The sequence below is a fragment of the Scyliorhinus canicula genome, unplaced genomic scaffold (assembly GCF_902713615.1).
Source record: "Scyliorhinus canicula unplaced genomic scaffold, sScyCan1.1, whole genome shotgun sequence".
Lineage (NCBI taxonomy): Eukaryota > Metazoa > Chordata > Chondrichthyes > Carcharhiniformes > Scyliorhinidae > Scyliorhinus > Scyliorhinus canicula.
Window position 1 is genome coordinate 278,156 of NW_024055843.1, and position 19,984 is coordinate 298,139.

Sequence of the window (19,984 nt, forward strand, 5' to 3'; positions counted from 1 at the left end):
CCACAAGTTCGTCGAGAGGGAGAAGATTCTGCAGTCAGCTGGCGAGAAGCGGAACTGCGAATTGGAGAGCAACAAGGCCCTAATAAACCAGAACATGGGAGCTAAGCTGGCAAAACGGCGTGTGGGTTTAACGCAGCCAGGGCGGTGCTGCATCGACAGCGGATCAGGGTTGGGGTGCTATACCCGCCGAAACTATGGCTACCTATGAATACCCGGAATGCTATTTTGAGACTCCAGAAGCGGCCAATGACTTTATCAAGGAGCATAAGCTGAGGATCACTGAACTGAACAATTTTGGGACGAGGTGCTGGTACTTTGAAGTAATTGAGATGGGTTAGAGCGGGGGTTGGAGGGAGGGGTGGGTTTCTTTTACTCCGATTTTTACTGTTGGGTTGACTAACCGTAGCAGGGGTGAAAGGTTTGAAAGGGGATGGCTGCCCCCACTCCCTTCCTCCCCCCCCCCCCCCACCCCACCCCATCCTGCTGCCTCGGGCTGTATTGTTTTTGTTTGACTTTGGGGAGGTGACCTGTGGTTCGAGATGAGTCGAGATGGGTGGAGGAGGGGGAGTTTACCGAGAACTTTTTTCACAGAACAGAGAGGTGAGGGCGGGGGATGAGGGTAGTGGGGGGGGGGGGGGCAGTCGGAGGAGCCTTTGGGAACGAGTTTCCACGCTGGTAGGTAATGCTGGTCAACGGAAATGAGGTGGGGGGAAGGCTGAAAGAGGTGGCTGTAGGGGGATGGGGGAGGGGGCGGGGGGTGGGAGAGGGTTGGGGTGGAGGGAGGGTTATGCGAGGTGGTGAGGTTTGATACGAAACATGGGAGGGGGCGCAGAAAAGGGGCGTCTAGGATGGGCTAGGTACAGGGTGAAATTTTATTTTAATAAAACATTTTACTGAGGTATTTGTGATTTTGTAACAATAACAGAAGAAACCGTGTACATACAAATATATACATTGTGCAAAGGCCGTCTTCCTCACACACAGATTCCACCTTTCTTACACACTAATCTAAACTAAACTACCCCCCCCCCCCCCCCCCCCCCCCACCGTTTTTGCTGACAGTTAATTTTGTCTAAAGAAGTCGACGAACGGTTGCCACCTCCGGGCGAACCCTAACGTTGACCCTCTCAAGGCGAACTTGATTTTCTCCAAATTGAGAAAGCTAGCCATGCCCGATAGGCAGGTCTCCGTCTTCGGGGGCTTTGAGTCCCTCCAAGCTAATAGTATCTGTCTCCGGGCTACCAGGGAAGCAAAGGCCAGAACGTTTGCCTCTTTCTCCTCCTGGATTCCCAGGTCTTCCAACACTCCGAAAATCGCCACCTCTGGACTCGGCGCCACCCTTGTTTTAACGCCGTGGAGATGACATCCTCAAACCCCTGCCAGAATCCCCTAAGCTTTGGGTATTCCCAGAACATACGAACCTGGTTTGCTGGTCCTTCCGCACACCTTGCACACCTGTCTTCTGCCCCCAAAAAACCGTCATGTGGGCCCGGTGAACAACCTTAAATTGTATCAGGCTGAGCCTGGCGCATGATGTGGACGCATTGACCCTCTTTAACGCATCCGCCCAGAGACCATCCTCTATCTCTCCTCCTAACCCCTCTTCCCATTTGTGTCTCAGCTCCTGGATGTGGGTTTCCTCTGACCCCTGTCCCAGCCATACTCTGGAAACTACCCTGTAGTGTATCCCCCTTGGTGGCAGAAGCCGGAAGGTTGAGACCTGCCTGCGTAGGAAGTCCCGTGCCTGCAGGTACTTAAACTGTATAGGGTGAAATTAACGGGGTTAAAGCTGAAAGGTAGGGATGGCTGACGGTAGAGGCAATGGAGGTGTAAGCCGCCGGTAAGGCTGATATCATGGAACGTGCGAGCGCTCAATGGACCGGTGAAGATATTTCGGGTCTTTGCATACCGAAGGAGTTTAAAAGTGGGGGGGGGGGGGGGGGGGGGGGTGTTAGCACGTCTTTCAGCAGGAGATGCTCCTACGCTTGAAGGACCAGGTTAGGCTGAGGAAGGGGTGGGTGGGTCAGGTTTTCCACTCGGGGTTTGATTCAAAGTCGCGGGTGGTGGCCATGTGGATGAGTAAGAAGACGGGGTTTGAGGGCGCGAAGGAAGTAATAGGCCCGGGTGGGAGATATGTGATAGTGAGTGGGGTATTAGCAGGTAAGCTGGTGGTATTGGTGAATGTGTATGCACCGACTTGGAACAATGTAGTTTTTATGTGGGTTTCTGGAACGATCCCCGACTTGACCACGCGCCAGTTGAATATGGGAAGATATTTTAATTGTGTCCTAGAACCGACGGTAGACAGGTCGAGCCCCAGGTCAATGGATAGAATATAAACGGCAAAGGAGTTGGGCGGGTCTATAGAAAAGATGGTGATGGTGGACCCGTGGTGCTTCAAGAACCCAGGCGGAAGGGAGCATCCCTTTTTGTCACATATGTAGGGTTCAGGGTGGTTTTGGATGGGGTGAAGGAGGCAGAGTACACGGCGATAGTAATCTCGGATCATGCGCCCCACTGCCTGGAGATTCAGCTCAGATCGGCACGAGAGCAAGCGCCGGGTGGAGGCTCGATTCGGGGTTGTTGCCAGATAGAGGGTATTGGGACAAAGTGCAGACTGTGATTAAAGATTATGCGAGGAGGAAAAAGCTGCAGGGGCATTCGATAGGTTGACAAAGGGGAAGGTGGTAGGACAGCTGCCAATGCAGGAAGATACGGGCCCTTCAGTTTTTGTCTTCCATGCTGTGTGTCAGTGTAGATCGCTCCCATTCAGGCTTTGTTTAAATGGGCAGATTATCTTATGAGGAAAGGTTGGACAGACTAGCCTTGTATCGGCTGGGGTTTAGAAGAGGAATAGGCTACTTGATTGAAATGCGGGGGTTGACAAGGTGGCTGTGAAAAGGATATTTCCTCTTGTGGCAGATTCTGGAAGTAAGCTTCACTGTTTCAAAATAAAGGTCGCCCACCCAAAGCAGAAGTAAGGACATTTTTTTTCCCCATCTTGAACTTTCTTCCTCAAAAGGCCGTGGATGCAAAGCCGTTGAATATTCTTGAGGCAGAGGTAGATAGGTTCTCACTGGGCAAGGGGTGAAAGGCTGTCGGAGGTAGGTTTGACAGTGGAGTTGAGGTTGATTTCAGCTCTGCCGTTACTTAATGATGAAATTCCAATTGGAGATGAGTCAGATCTACACTGTGTGAACTGTTCGATTTCACAGCGTCAGGGACACGGGGTCGAATCTGACCCTGGCGAGTGATGAATTCCTTACTTGCACAGCGCCGTCGACCAAATCTTTAAACTCGGAGAGTCAGTAGGCAGTGAGCTGATACACCTCTGGGGCTTCTATCTGCTAGCTGGCAGGGAAATAGCTCAGATATTCACCCCTCGCAGTGGAAGGGCTGATCCATTGAAGGATGCTTAGATCAGCGCAATGTCCAACAATCTATATTGTCAATGCGTTGAGGCCAGCGGGTCACTGGGCTGATACATAGAATGAACCACATTCACCTGCAGAGGTACATTGCTCAGGTTTTCATAATTGATACTGGTATGTTGCTCCGATCTACCTTTCATTCATTCACATTCGTTGCATTGCTGCATCATTTTTAATCGCTGTCTGCTTTCCTATTCTCTGTCTGTACTTTTTAAGGCACAACTATTCCCATCTGTCCTATCGTTTCTTCGGCCCCTCCACCGCATCTTTGTGATTCCTGCTGCCACCTGGAGACTCAGCCTATCTAATTCACACATTCCCTTTAGATCTTGTCATTTCTATGCTATAAGGTGATTTCTACCAGATTTGAAGAATTTTCAAAGTCTCAGTAACCTTTAATTCCTCGATCTGATCTTCCCATCCAAGCCTAATATAAAGGAAATAATGATTCGAACAGAAATATGACAGATAAACGAATAGTATATCTCTCTCTCCCTCTCCGATCAAGTTTTCGGTCTGATTTGATTCTGCAGTTAAGTTTTCTCAGCCAATCCTGGATGTAGTTTGTTGACGGTTTCATAGGAGGTTAATTTGGTTTCCTCTGTGTGTTTGAGCGGCCATCGACGTCATTTTTTTTACATCGAATTTACAGTGCAGAAGGAGGCCATTCGGCCCATCGAGTCTGCACCGGCTCCTGGAAAGAGCACCCTACCCAAGGTTAACACATCCACCCTATCCCCAAAACCCAGTAACCCCACCCAACACTAAGGGGAATTTTGGTCACTAAGGGCAATTTATCATGACCAATCCACCTAACCTGCACATCTTTGGACTTTGGACACATTTTCTGATCCCAATCTCCCCGTCCAATGAAACAATCTCAAATCTGCCTGTGATTTCCTCAGATAAGATTTGAATGAGTTTCCGTGATCACCCGAATCTCTTTGACCAACAATATTAAATCTCTGAGGATGAAGACAGTCAGTAAGTGAGCACAGTCTCTGGTGTGAGGGAGAATCAGTGAGGGAGAATCAGCGGTTTTATCTGATCTGCTCCACTCGGTCATTGTGCATGTTGTTTAATTTAAAGACGGCTCACGAAGAACATTAATATCATTGCCATGTGGGTGGCCTGTTAACACGGAGCTATTCGCTCTGAGCGGGAGATTTCCTTCGGTTGCTATTGTAATTGAAACAATATACTGATTGGACATTCGCGTATTTGCGATTACGGTCACACATCTCTCAGTGGAGGTTTCCACAGAGAGGTCCCAGGATATTTTCTCGATTATGTTAATCTGCGCCCTCAGTTCATTTGCCTCGTCGTTAAGACTCCTCGCATAAAAGCAAATGCAAACCAGCCTTGCCATATTGCCTTGTGTCTTCACTCTGCCTCCCACGCTGATTTGGTATTTGTCCTCTATTTGGCTGTTTATGACCCTGAGAAAAGTTTAACCAAACATACCCTGATGGACAAGCCAGTTCCAGTGAATAGAGCGAATGAGTGAATTGATCATGGTCAGTGATTCTGGAGCTCGACTCAGCGGCTACCCTGGTGGTCTAGTGGTTAGGATTCGGCGCTTTCACCGCCATGGCCCGGGTTTGATTCCCGGTCAGGGAATTGTTCTTGTTGCTGCTATGTGAACTGTCACAATGATGTGTTCCATCGGCATTTCGTGTGAGGTCAAGATTAGGAATCAGATCTGGAATTTTGTTTTTATTCCATTTAACCGAGAATTCATTTTCCAGACATTCATCGTAAATTACGATTAATGTACAGGATTAGAACTTTCCTGGAGGTTCGAATCAGTTTTCGGATCTATCACCTTAACCAGTGAGCCAATGGTACAGCCCAGGCATGGAAACTAATGGTGTTCTGATAAAATCATAGCCTCAATTGCAGAATGAAATAATATTTACTTCTGACATTTTCAATTCTTTCCGCCCATGACTGATTCTCTCCGTGGTTCTCTCTGTGCAGTATTCTCTGTGGTTTACATAGTATAGAAATTGGGGGAGAGGAATAGACCTTTCGGCCCAACTAAATTGTGTCTGCGCATGTACTCCAGACCAGACTGTCCCCTCCCGTCCGATATCTAATTGACCATTTCCATCCAGCTCCCTGTGTCCGTCTAGTCTGTTCTCTTTCCAGTATTTCCAAGTCTTCCCATAAATGTATCAATACTCTCTGCTCCAAGCTCCATGTGGCAACAGGTTCCATCTTCTCACAATCCTGTATTTAAATTTCTTCTACTTCATATCTGCCTCTGTTCGGTTACTCATATATATCAACACAGAAAACCGGTGCAGGAGCAGACCATTCTTCGAGCCTGCACCACCACTCAAATGTTCATGGCTGATAATGCAAATCCCATCTCACACTACGACTTTCTTTCCATTCCCCTCGCTCCCTTTAGTCGCAAGGGCCACTTCCAGCTCCCTCTTGAATATATCGAACAAACTGGCCCTCACTGCTTTCTGTGGCAGAGACTTCAATAAGTCGACAACTCTGTAAGAGAAGAAGTTCTGCCTCATCTCAGACCTGAATGGCGCATTCTTTATTCATCGGCTGTGACCCCTAGTCCCAACATCGGGAACATTCATCCCGCATCTAACCCGTGCAGTCCCATCAGGATTGTATATGTATCCAGGATTCTATATGTTGTATATGTTTCTATGAGATCCCCTCTCATTCTGAACAGGCGCCGGAATGTGGCGACTAGGAGCTTTTCACAGTAACTTCATTTGAAGTCTACTTGTGACAATAAGCGATTTTCATTTCATTTCATTTCATTTCTTCTAAACTCCAGTGAGTCCAAACCCAGTCGATCCAATCTTTCTTCATATGTCAGTTCTGCCATCCCGGAAATTAGTCTGGTGAACTTTCGCTGGACATGCTCAAAAGCAAGAATGTCTTTCCTCAAACTAAAACTACACACAATACTCAAGGTGCGGCCTCACCAAGGCTCCATATAACTGTTGAAAGCAATCCCACCTCCTATGCTCAAACCTTCTCTATCTGAAGGCCAGAATACCATAGGCTTTCCTTGTCGCCTGCTGTACCTGCATGCCAACCTTCAACGGCTGTACATGTGAGGTTACCCTCCTTGGTGGCAAAGAGAAGAAGGCAGATTAGTCTTTGAATGATGGCAGTTTAGGAAACTGGGAAGTGCAACAAGACCTGGGTGTCCTGGTGGGACAGTTGTTATTGATACTCCACGAGGGCGACATGCTGGCGCAGTGGTTAGCATTGCTACCTCACGGCGCCGAGGACCTGGGTTCGAACCGCTGGGGCCACTGCCGTATAGAGTTTGCACATTCTCCGCGTGTCTGCGTGGACCTCACCCCAACCCAAACATGTGCAGGATAGGTATATTGGCCATGCTAAATTATCACTTGATCTGAAAAATTATAAATAAAGACCATATGTATTTTTATATTGCATTAGATCTTGTCACCACCATGCCTCCCTCGTGGAGTATTAATAACAACATAACACAGTGTAGTATAAACAGTGGCCAAATCAAGTGCGATATGAGCAGTGGCATGGTGTGTTACAGCAGAAACTGATACTGCACCTACTATAATGAAATAAAAGAGAAAATGCTGGAAAATCTCAGCAGGTCTGACATCATCTGTATGGAGAAAAAAGAGCTAACGTTTCGAGTCCAATGACTACTTTGACAAAGAGTCTTTCGACTCGAAACTTTAGCTCTTTTCTCTCCCGATAGATGCTGCCAGACCTGCTGAGATTTTCCAGCATTATCTCTTGTGTTTCAGATTGCAGCATCCGCAGTAATTTGTTTTCATATTATAATGAAATGGTACACTAAGCTAGACAATGCCTCTGTAGTTTACGAGGTGCAATCTCAGGTAATACCACACAGCACCATGCATCATCGAAATAGGAAAACATTTTAGATAGTAGTAGTAGAAGGCCATTCGGCCCTTCGGCCTTTCGAGCCGGTTCCTCCATCCAACGTGATCACAATGGGTTCTCTATCAACACTGTACCCCAGCACATTTTCCACACACTTTGACACATTTAGTGTTCTATTTCCTTCTTAAATATATTCAGTAATATTGCCTGCACAGCCCACTGTCCGAAAAATGTTCATTTTTAGATTTTATGGATCGTGCCTCCATTTTCACTGCACTTCTTGTTATTGCTTCTGAGTCATGTCTCGGTAATTACTTGCCCAATGTTATCGGAATTGATATTCCACCAGCCACCTATCAATTGTTTATTCACTAGAAACTTTAAACTCATACTGGAACATCTGAAGGCACTTTCAGAATGGAAGGTTTCCGAGGATAAACAAAGGGGCCTGCTGTGTGCACATGGCGCAGCATTTGCCTGCGATCCGCTCGACCTCATACGCCCTCCCATGTTTGCGATTAGTTATTTCAAGTTCTTTCCTCGCAAATATATTTCAATATTTGTGTATCAATGCAGCACTAAACACCAGAACACTTACATATACGCAAACCACGTCAACGTATCCGTCAACGAAAAGCACAATATGTCAGATATTGAAAGAGACAGATTTTTATCAGAGATCAGACTTCAGCTCAGAGTTAGCAAGAGGTGTTTTGATTGATGGAGGCGCAGAGAATTATCTTGGGGCTGGGAGGGACCGCAAAAGTTGCAGTCAGCAGTTCACCCCAGGGAACAAATGAAAGGCATGGACTCGTCTCTTAATTTGTTTATTCACTGATCTGTAACTAAAGTGCATGTTGGAATTTAATTGCCCCTCTGGAGACTCTCACTGGTATAAATGAGGGACCCTTTGGAAGTCTTGCAGATCTAGTATGTGCACCTTGCAGAATTCAATTGGTTCCTGAAAGACGATGCATGGACCAGCGAATGGACCATTTTATGCCATTTATTACCCGGCACTCGCTATTATTGGTGTCCCAGGTAAGAGCGGAATCTCAACTGCAATATTTATTTTTCTTCTGAATCTCCAGAATTCTTATCTCTTCCCTTTAAGGATCGTGCTGAAAAGTTTCTGCATTACGATATATTAGAGTGCATCATTTAATTTTGTATTACAGAGCAGGACAATAAATGGTCAATAAATTACCCTTCACACTTATAGAACAATTGTTTATTAGACTGCAGAAATATGAGTTATAATGTTTAGCATTGTACTGACGTTATATTGTTAAACAGTGCAACACATTTGCTACAAATCGTTATTGGGCTGCAGGATGGCACAGGAATGGGGAGGGACTAGTCTAATAAGCCGCATGAGGTAAGTGAAACAATCAAGAGAATGCTGAAATAGAGGCTTTGTTAGGCAATCATAGAATCAGTTCAAATGGAGGCGATTCGAACATGTACCAAACTCTGAAAAGAGTACTGCGCACAGGCTCAGTCCCCTCCGCTTTCCCAATAACCCCTTAGCCTCACCTAACCTACACATCTGCTTTAGACACTGAGGGGCAATTTAGAATAGCCAATCCAGCTAAACTGCACATCGTTGGGCTGTGAGAGGCACCCAGAGGAAACCACACAGACACAGTGAGAAAGTAAAAACTCCACAGACAGTAACCCAAGGTCAGAATTGAACCCAGGGCCCTGGCGCTGTGATCGAAGGCAGTACATTTACAATGGCTGAACGGGATGTGGTATGAGTTATTCATTAGGAACAACAGTTTTGGATCATTGAATCATAGCATTTACAGTGCACAAGGAGGCCACTCGGCCCATCGAGTCTACACCGGCCCTTGGAAAGAGCACCCCACCCAAGCCCACACCTCCACCGTATCCCCGTTACCCAGTAACCCCACCCAACCTTCCTGGACACGTAAGGGCAATTTCGCATGGCCAATCCACTTAACCTGCACATCTTTGGAATGTAGGAGGAAACCGGAGCACCCGGAGGAGACCCACGCAGACACGGGGAGATGTGAAGACTCTGCACAGACAGTGACCCAAGCCGGGAATGGAACCTCAGACCTTGGAGCTGTGAAGCAACTGTGCTAACCACTATGCTACCGTACCGCCCCTTTCAGTTGAGTTCACTGGCGATGCAAATTGGAAGGATAGACATATGAAAGTGGTAAATAAGGGTTTGAGTAGCTCTTAAGCTAAGGCAGACTTTCAGACCGGCGATACAATGGGCTGTGGAGAAATGTCGAAGTATGCAGTGTCGGTGCTTATGGTCGGGTTGGGAATATGGGCGTTTGGAAGTTCAGCCCACGGTCAAACAAGACTTTAATATTGTAAATGGTCTCCAACTTTAGAGGATGGCCAGCCACGGGAATGGACCCAGTGGCCAGAGAGCGGAGTTTGTTGCAGGGACTGATTGTGATATTTTATGAATTGACAAACGTTTAATCCAGCATTGGATTTGCATCAAGTAGTAATGGTTTTGGAATAATTGAAATCTGGAGGTGCGAAATGGACAGGTCAGGAGGGATTCGGTAGCGGAATGGATCAGGGAGTCGCTGGTTTTTGGAGTCTGCTCAGTGACGCCATTCTCTTTTCTCTATTACAGCCAACTTGATGGCGATCATCATCCTATCCCGAGGACGGTGCGGACTCTCTCGGTGTATCACCTACTACCTGGTAGCGATAGCAGTGACTGATTTCCTTGTCATGGTCACCGCTGTTATCCTCAACCGGGTTGGTGGCATTTACTTTAGATACAGCGTCCTATCGATCACCCCCGGATGCGCTGTCAGCACCGTGCTCGTTTATGCGACCCGTGATGGTTCAGTATGGCTGACCGTGGCCTTCACCTTCGACCGGTTTGTATCCATCTGCTGTCAGAGACTGAAGACCAGATACTGCACCGAGAAAACTGCACTGCTGGTCATAGGAATGGTCATTACCTTGAGCTACGTCAAGAACATCCCTTTTTACTTCACCTACCAGCCCTTGTACATATTGGACGAGATTCCCTGGTTCTGTGATATTAAGTCCAGCTATTACACGATCCCATCGTGGCAAGCTTATGACTGGCTCGACCACATATTAACCCCTTTTCTTCCGTTCTTCTTTATTCTGATGCTCAACGCCCTGACTGTAAGGCACATTGTAGAGGCCAGCAGAGCCCGCATGAGGCTGAAGGGCTCAGAGAGTGACGGAGATCCAGAGATAGCCAACCGCAAGAAGTCGATTGTCCTGCTCTTCGCCATCTCGCTCAGCTTCCTCCTCCTCTGGGTCACATATGTTGGACATTTCCTATACGTTCGGGTTACAGGTGAGGCCTACTTCACCGGTCTGGATTTCAATGACCCACACTTCATATTTCAAGAAACGACCAACATGCTTCAGTTACTCAGTTCCTGCAACAACACCTTCATCTATGCAGTAGCGCAGACCAAGTTCCGAAATGAGCTGAAGAAGTTGCTCATGTTTCCCTTCGCCATTTTCACCAGTTGCTTTAAGTTAAACGATGCTTCATGATCAAGTTAAGGACTATTAATATGTTTCAAAGTAGATAGAGTATGAAATCACACTTGCTTACTAAGATGATAAAGCCACAATAATTCACGACCCTGAACAAAATAAACTTTATAATAGATACAGAAACATTAAACTATTTGAACACAAATCTTGTATTCCAGCATTCAGAATTAACATGAAATAGCAGGGAAAGAGTGGTCGAACAAACCACATTGCACGTTCAATAGCAGATGTAAACTATTTTTTAAAATAGTTTTATTGCAGTTGTTGCTTTTGATTTCACACACTATACAATAGACAAGGGTGTGTGTATCGGGTACAATATACAAGAACATTCCACCCTCCCCCACCCACTCCTTGACCACCCCCACGTTTTTGTTGTCTTGATATGATTTATTCGATTGCATATCTTACAGATAGGTGAATGTCACCTATTTAAATATATTCAGCTCTTTCCCCTTCGCCTTCCCTTCCCTCACTTTGCCAATTGGCCCCGCTCCCACCCCACACCCCACCGACCCATTTTCGGTGTTTCTTTGGGAGTTCTGTTCTTTGTGCTCTTACTCTAGGCCCCCAATTATCCATGCCCCAGCCTCCCTCGCCTGCCTCCCCCAACTCTCCTCCCAATCTGTTCCCTGGTGTCTCGTTTGCTTCCCCCCCCCCCCCCCCCAACCACACACTTCTCCTCGCTCTTTTGGCTGTTGACTTCGTAACGGTCCTGAAATAGTTCTGGCTGGTCCGAAAGCCCGAAGGTTGCCATTCCCCAGGCACCAATCCACCCTCACCCCCATAACGTTGGACATTGCCTCGATTAAGGCTGTCCAAAACCCGTGAAGTCTGGGAAAGGCCCAGAACATGTGGGTGTGGTTGATAGGGCCTTTCTGGCACCGTTCACATCTGTCCTCCACCTCCAGGAAGAAACTGTTCTTTCGGGTCCTTGTCAGGTGCGCCCTATGCACCACGTTAATTTGCATGAGTCGTAGCCTTGTGCAAGCAGAGGTGGAGTTGGCCCTGTTCAGGGCTTCGCCCCAGAGTCCCCACCCTATTTTCATCCAATGTTCTTTGTAACATTTTTCACGTGTTTCGTCCAGTGGGGAGTGTATCCTTTCTAATAGTTGTCGATACAGGTCCCCGGAGTCCCCCCTCTCAGGTTACACAAGTACAGTATTCCCTCTAACATTGTGCTTCTCGGGGTCCGTGGGTATGCTGTAGCCTCCTTGCAGAGAAGGTTCTTAACCTGTAGGTGAAAAAGTTCGTCCACGCTGGGCAGCTGCAGTCTCTGCCTCGTTCCTCTAAGGTCGCTAGCCTGTCCTCTGTGTAGATGTCCCAGACGGTCAGTGAGCGGATCAAAACAAGACAGATCACAGGGATGTTCAGTTAATTTCGGGAGATTGTATCAGAGGGAATTGAGCAGGCAGAGAGCATCCCTGGAATGGCGCCCAGTAAGTTTACAGAGATAGTATCAGAGTGAGGGAGTCGCTAGTTCTGTTGGATGGCTGGCTGGTTGTGAAGCAGACAACCTGAGTTCAATTAGTGCCCAGGCTGATGTGATAAATCAAAGCAACGCCTTCTCAGCCTTGCCCCTCGGCTGCGGTGCAGTGACTCTCAGATAAAATCACCACAAGTCACCTCTCTCGCAAAAAGGCAAAGCAGCCTATGGTCCTCGGGGACTTTTATTTATTTTGATCTGAGGAAGATAGATTCCCTGAAATGAGTGCAGGGGGATGGATTCAGACGGCAGAGAGCACGGCGACAGGATCTCTACGGCGATGTTCCCCTAGTTCAGGGGGATGGTATCAGAGAGAATGGAGCAGGGAGAGAGGATCCCTGGGGTGATGGTCAGTGAGTTCAGGGGGATGGTATCAGGGAATGGAGCCGGGAGAGAGGATCCCTGGGGTGATGCTCAGTGAGTTCAGGGGGATGGTATCACAGGGAATGGAGCAGGGAGAGAGGATCCCTGGGGTGATGCTCAGTGAGTTCAGGGGGATGGTATCACAGGGAATGGAGCAGGGAGAGAGGATCCCTGGGGTGATGCTCAGTGAGTTCACGGGATGGTGTCAGAGGGATTGGAGCAAGGTGAGAAGATCCCTGGGATGATGTTCAGTGAGTTCAGGGGGATGGTGTCAGAGGGACCGGAATAGTATCCCTGGGGTGATGTTCAGTGAGTTCTGCGAGGTGGTATCACAGAGTTGAGCAGGGATATGCCTGGCTGGTATTTCACGCGTTCAGGGCTAGGTATCAGAGGGAATGCAGTTTATTATAGATAAATGCATCCCCGCAAATTCAGGCAGAGTCAGTTTTAATGGGTACAAAATGTAAAGCTTGCAGCCGTCAGATAGTGTATTTACCTTAAAATTCAGTTGACGTCTGTACCAGAACAGGGTGACAAAGCGTCTATGTGTATGTTTCCAAGAAAATGCAAGCTTCAGGCTCTGGATTAGATAGGTATTATTCGCTGGTAACAATTCCCATGTTTCCTGCTTCTTTATTGTGTCTGATTAACGAGTGTCATGGGCCGCACAGTGGCACAGTCAGCATTGCTGCCTGACAGCGCCAAGGACCCGGGTTCAATTCCGACCTTGGGTAACTATCTGTGTGGTGTTTGCATGTTCTCCCGAGTCTGCGTGGCTTTCCTCTGGGACTTCCTGTTTCCTCCCGCCGTCCAAAGATATGCGGTTATGTGCATTGGCTATGCTAAATTGCCGCTTAGTGTCCAAAGGTTAGGTGGGGTTATGGGTTACAGGGGTGGGAAAATGGGCCGAGGTTGGGTGCTCCTTCTGAGGGTCGATGTAGGCTCAATGGGCCAAATGGCCACCTTCTGCACTGTAGGGAATCCAACTCGGAATTTCCACCGTTTTTGTTCCCTGGTGTCTGTCTTGGCCCGAAATTCTGGTAATAATGTGGGAATTAGTACTCAATTATTTGTTGTGTGATATACGTCCCAGCGTCTAGGGTTCACTCCTTGATATGTACCTACGGGGCAGCAGGGTAGCATGGTGGTTAGCATAAATGCTTCACAGCTCCAGGGTCCCAGGTTCGATTCCCGGCTGGGTCACTGTCTGTGTGGAGTCTGCACGTCCTCCCCCTGTGTGCGTGGGTTTCCTCCCACAGTCCAACGATGTGCGGGTTAGGTGGATTGGCCATGCTAAATTGTCCGTAGTGTCCTAATTAAAGTAAGGTTGAGGGGGGGGGGATTGTTGGGTATCGGGTGGGTTTGAGTAGGGTGATCATGGCTCGGCACAACATTGAGGGCCGAAGGGGCTGTACTGTTCTGTGCTGTACTGTTCTATGTTCTGTCTGCATTGAATATAGCCTGGGAGTTATTTATTTGGCCAACATGGAGAGTGTTAACCCGTGCTGCAGCGAATCTGGTAGTGTCTTGATTGTCACTGTGAAGGACACCTTTCTTCTCCCATTCATTACCCTGTCTCGGTCTCTGATGAAGCAGAGAACCCGCTGTTCAGAATTACCTGACGTGGAACTGTGACTGACCAGAGTATAAGTGAAATGAGTGCAATGGGAAAATGGATCGGCACAAAGGGGCTTTGGAGACAGGAGTTCAGCAAAGTCACAATCAGTTTATTGTTCATTTAGGATTTATTTCAAAGATTCTGAGAAATAATTGCAGAAAAGTTCATTTTCAAATTAACAAAAGAGAATATAACAATTGAGCGTCGCACTACGAGCAGAACACATCCGCTCTGAGCTGTCAAATACATCTGCAACATACACTAGAAAGAGAGAACAGGAACTCATAAAAGGAAGGCAATAATTGCGAATAAGGAGTGAAAAAATGTTACTTATTTACAAATGGAAATCAAACTACAGAACAATTATAAGCTAAAATTACAATACATCTATATTATTACTTATATTGCAAACTGAGAAACATTTTAAGATCACCAGGGACATATTATGAATTCGTAATAGAGATATTGATGAAGAGCTGATGAAAATCTACGATCTCCAAAATTCAACCGGTCACTTAATCTGTAAAAGAAGATTAAATAACAATGCAGATGTTTGTGATCTAGGGCATTAGTGTTAGATTTTGTAATCAATGAAAACTGCAATGAGTTTTCAAACTGCTGCTGTCAGTTTTAAGTGTGAGTGGATTGAATCTTCTCACCTTCACCAGAGTGACTGCTGTGCTGTACGACATGCTCAGGAAGAACAGGCTGATGAATGTGGAAGTGGTTCTCCAGATGTTGCCGTTATCATCCTCATAGTCTTCCGTCCAGGTGTGGTCTGTGTTATCTACGAAGATGGAGCCGAGGAAATGTAGTTAAATTGCGTTTCCTTCCAGGATATCTTGTGTTATTATACATATTATCTTTTATCTTTCTTAAGTGAGTAATATATTCTCGAATTTAATAATCATTGTATATCTTCTATAAGACCATAAGACATAGGAGCAGAATTAGGCCACTCGTCCCATCGAGTCTGCTCCGCCATTCAATCATGGCCGATATTTTTCGCATCCCCATTCTCCTGCTTTCTCCCCATGACCCCTGATCCACTAATTGATCAAAAACCTATCTCTCTGTCTTAAAGACACTCAGTGATTTGGCCTCCACAGCCTTCTGCGGCAAATAGTTCCACAGATTCACCACCCTCTGCCTGAAGAAATTCCTCCTCATCTCTGTTTTAAAGGATCGTCTCTTTAGTCTGAGAGTGTGTTCTCTGCTTCTAGTTTTTCTCCAAGTGGAAATATCCTCTCCACGTCCACTCTATCCAGGCCTCGCAATATCCCGTAAGTTTCAATAACATCACCCCTCATCCTTCTAAACTCCGACGAGTACAGACCCAGAGTCCTCAACCGTCCCTCATACAAGTTCTTCATTCCAGGGATCATTCTTGTGAGCCTCCTCTGGACCCTTTTCAAGGCCAGCACATCCTTTCTTAGATAGGGTGCCCAAAACTGCTCACAATACTCCAAATGGGATCTGACCAGAGCCTTAAGAAATGAAAATCGCTTATTGTCACAAGTCGGCTTCAAAATGAAGTTAATGTGAAAAGCCCCTAGTCGCCACATTTCGGCGCCTGTTCGGGGAGGCTGGTACGGGAATATAGCCTCAGAAGTCCACCCGTGGTTTGTATTCTAGCCCTTCCGACATGAATGCTAACATTGCATTTGCCTTCCTACTGCCGACTGAACCTACACGTTAACCTGAAGAGAATCGTGAACAAGGAGTCCCAAGTCCCTTTGTGCTTCTGTTTTCTTAAGCATCTTCCCATTTAGAAAATAGTCTATGCCTCAATTTCTGCTTCCAAAGAGCATAATCTCACACTTTCCCACATTGTATTCCATCTGCCACTTCTTTGCCCACTCCTCGCCTGTCCAAGTCCTTCTGCACCACCCCCCTGCTTCCTCAATGCTATCTGCCCCTCTACAGATCTTTGTATCATCTGCAAACTTAGCAACAGTGCCTTCAATTCCTCCTTCCAAATCATTAATGTATATTGTGAAAATGTGTGGTCCAAGCACAGGCCCCTGAGGCACACCACTAGTCACCGCCTGCCATAATGAAATAGATCCCTTTATCCCCACTCTGCTGAGTTCGTGCCACTTAGAAACCTATCTCTGTCACTGTCTACACAGCTCTTCTTCCTTTACCTTCCTCAAACAGTCAGGGTCGAAAACATGGCAGCTTTTATTTAGTTTCAGTTTATTTTTGAACAATTTGTTACAATGTGAGATTAATACGATTGATATTGAGGGAAGTTCACTGAGCTTCTTATTTGAAAACTGTAATATTTATGTTAAGAATTCGGACGTCAGTTCCTGTCTTAGTTGTTTATGGTAATGGAAACACTTATGCGTTAGTGGGATCATTATTAAATGGGGATAGATTTTGGTGAATATGCCCATTAAATGTTATATTAGAAATATACTCTCATCTTGTCGTTTGTCTTTAATGCTGAACTAACTCGTGATTTGCCTTGGACGGTTTGCCTGTCCAAATGTGTTTATGAGCGTTCATTTCATTGTTCATGTCCCATGAGTTTTAACCTGTGTTATTGTCTGTGCATTTCGTGCTTCTGTCTATGTTTCTGTATGAATGAGATATTTTGTATTGAAGTCTATGTTTATTTATTCAGAGTTGTGTTAATGCGCGCTTATGTGTTCTGGCCTGGTATATATGTAGTGATATGTTTCCTTCTGCACCACATATCTATCAATATACGAATGTTTATGCGAGTGTGTGTGTCTGTGCCCGCGTATATACGTCTGTGTTGATGTGTTAATACGTGTATGTATGCATTGATAGATTTATATGACTATGTTTTGAAATGTATACGTCCCCTGTGTACTAATGTGTGTTTTTGTGTCCTCTCGTGTATGAGCACGCTAATGTTTGCATTTAACTGTGTGCATCCGAATGCTCTGCTGTATTCATGTATGTCTTTCCTTATCCGTGTGTAAGCTGTTAATGTGCTTCTCCGTGTGCCCATATATGTGTGCTAATGTGGGCGGCAGTGTATATCTTCATGTCTGTGTTACTGTCTTCTCACTATGTGCTGCTGATTATGATGATGGTTCCAACTGTGTTTTATGTCCTTGTGTGAGTCTGCTTGGCTTGTTTAACATATCTGCGTTTGTATTTGTGTGTATCTGCATGTGCATGCGTATGTGTGCATTTCTGTGTGTGCGTGTGTATTTTGTGCGTGTCTGCATGTGTCAGCACACGACTAACAGGAAATGGAGCATTATTTGATTTAGAAATTGTCCTGTTTTAAGATATATTTTACACACTAGGATTGGCCTGATGGAAGAAGAAAACACGACCACGAAGTTAGAAATGACATGCATTGTTGAAAGCTGTGTTCTTCCGGCCTTCCGAACTCTCGGCTGGGGGAGTGGGAGGACAGTGAGTTCATTGTTTCGCCCCCTCGAAAGGAATTTTCCTTTCCATTCTGTGTGTTGAGAATATGGTGGTGCAATGCGTTATCTAATGCTATTCTCCTATGGGCGGCATGGCAGCACAGTGGGTAGCACTGTTACTTCACAGCGCTGGAGTTCCATGTTCGATTCCCGCTAGGGTCACTGTCTGAGCGGAGTCTGCACGTTCTCCCTGTGTCTGAGTGGGTTTCCTCCGGGTGCTCCGGTTTCCTCCCACAAGTCCCGAAAGACGTGCTGTTTGGTGAATTGGACATTCTGAATTCTCTCTGTTTACCCGAACAGGCGCCGGAATGTGGCGACTGGGGGCTTTTCACAGTAACTTCATTGCAGTGTTAATGTGAGTCCACTTATGACAATAATACATTTAATTATTATTATTTTTCTTGGTGACTTAGAAACAAAATCAGTTAACGATTTCTTCGTCAGTTTTCTATGTTGGGTAGTGAGAATACAATGGGTTGAATAATGCACCTCTCCCGCTCTTTCTTGGGGATATATGGATGCATTGGGTCAAATAATGTCTCTCCTCTTCTGTTTGTTGGGGGAAGTGGGTTAGAGTGCATTAAATAATGCAGGTGTCTTTCTTGGTGGGGGCCTTCCCCACCGCCCCTTCACCTCTCTACGTTAGGGAAATAAGAGGGACAGTGAATTAACTAATGCTCCTCCCCCTCTCAATGTTGGGGAGGTGGGGGCACAATGTATTAACTAATGTCCCTCCCCTCACTTTGATGGGCTAGTGGGGGAACAGTGCATAACTAATGCCGCTGCCTCTTGCTTGGGCATGTGAGGGGTACAGTGGGTTGACTAATGCCCCTCCCCCTCTCTTCGTTGGGAAAGTGGGTTAACAAAAGGGGATGTTCACAGTAATTAATTGCAATTTTAATGTAAACCTACTTGTGACACTAAGAAAGATTATTATTATTAATAGCCCTAAACCACTCGTTGTTGGGGAGGTTAGGGGACAGTGGCTGCACCAGTCCCCCCCTCTTTCTTTGTTGGGCAGTGGGGGTAGAGTGGATTAACTAATACCCCCGATCGTTGTTGGAGAATGGGTATAGAGTGGATTGACTAATATCCCCCTCTTTGTTGTGCAGTGGGGGTAGAGTGGATTAACTAATACCCCCGCTCTTTGCTGGGCAGTTGGGGTAGCATGGATTAACTAACATCCCCGCTCTTTGCTGGGCAGTTGGGGTAGAGTAGATTAACTAATCCCCCCCCCCCCGCTCTTTGCTGGCCGGTGGGGGAAGAGTGGATTAACTAATACCCCCACTCTTTATTGGGCAGTGGGGATAAAGTGGATTCACTAATACCCACCCCCACTCTCTTTTGGGCAATGGGGGTAGAGTGGATTAACCAATACCCCCACTCTGTGTTGGGGAAGTGGGGGTACAATGGATTGACTAATTCCCCTCTCCCACTCTGTGTTGGGGAAGTGGGGGTACAATGGATCGACTATTTCCCCTCTCCCACTCTGTGTTGAGGAAGTGGGGGCACAATGGATTGACTAATTCCCCTCTCCCACTCTGTGTTGGGGAAGTGGGGGTACAATGGATTGACTAATTCCCCTCTCCCACTCTGTGTTGGGGAAATGGGGGTACAGTGGATTGACTAATTCCACTCTCCCACTCTGTGTTGGGGAAGGGGGGTACAGTGGATTGACTAATTCCCCTCTCCCACTCTGTGTTGGGGAAGTTGGAGTACAATGGATTGATTAATTCCCCTCTCCCACTCTGTTGGGGAAGTGGGAGTACAGTGGATTGCCTATCCGCCCCCTTTCTTTGTTGAGAATACGGGGGCACAGTGGATTAACTAATGCCTCTGTCCCTCTCTTTGTTTGTGAAGTGGGGTGATAATTGATTGACTAATGCCCCTTCTCCGCACATTGTTGGGAAGTGAAGGTACAGTGGATTAGATACAGTGTGAAGTAGATTAACCATGTACCTTTCTCGTCTCTTGGGATAGTTGGCCCATGTTTCTGTGAGACCCGCAATTCAGTTTGCAGAGGGTGTGGGGCAGCAACTTACAGCTGATATCATATTTCAATGAATGGACAATGAGAAAAGCAGGTACACCGAGATGTAAATGTGATGCGTTTGTTTATCTGAAATGGGAAATTGCCCTACTTATCCACAGCGGAAGGAAAACTGATTTATTTACTTTGCGGAAGGCTATAATGAATGAGATTTACTCAGTTTCTAGCGCAGGTATAATAGAGCTGCGCGCATTGCTT

The 19,984-nt window shown here is 46.4% G+C and overlaps 1 protein-coding gene and 1 non-coding gene across 2 annotated transcripts; both read left to right on the top strand.

Moving 5' to 3' along the window:
* The first annotated feature begins 4,979 nt into the window (after positions 1–4,979).
* On the top strand, positions 4,980–5,051 carry trnae-uuc. The gene has a single exon. It is a non-coding gene; the product is annotated as a tRNA-Glu (tRNA).
* Positions 5,052–9,944: 4,893 nt separating this feature from the next.
* LOC119961185 (probable G-protein coupled receptor 139) lies at positions 9,945–10,850 on the top strand. The gene has a single exon (XM_038788648.1). It carries the CDS (start codon positions 9,945–9,947, stop codon positions 10,848–10,850), a length of 906 nt encoding a protein of 301 aa, XP_038644576.1.
* The last annotated feature ends 9,134 nt before the right edge of the window (positions 10,851–19,984 follow it).

Bases quoted from the DNA above. Each gene is read 5' to 3' on its own strand.
- LOC119961185 (XM_038788648.1), top strand. From the start codon at position 9,945: ATGGCGATCATCATCCTATCCCGAGGACGGTGCGGACTCTCTCGGTGT.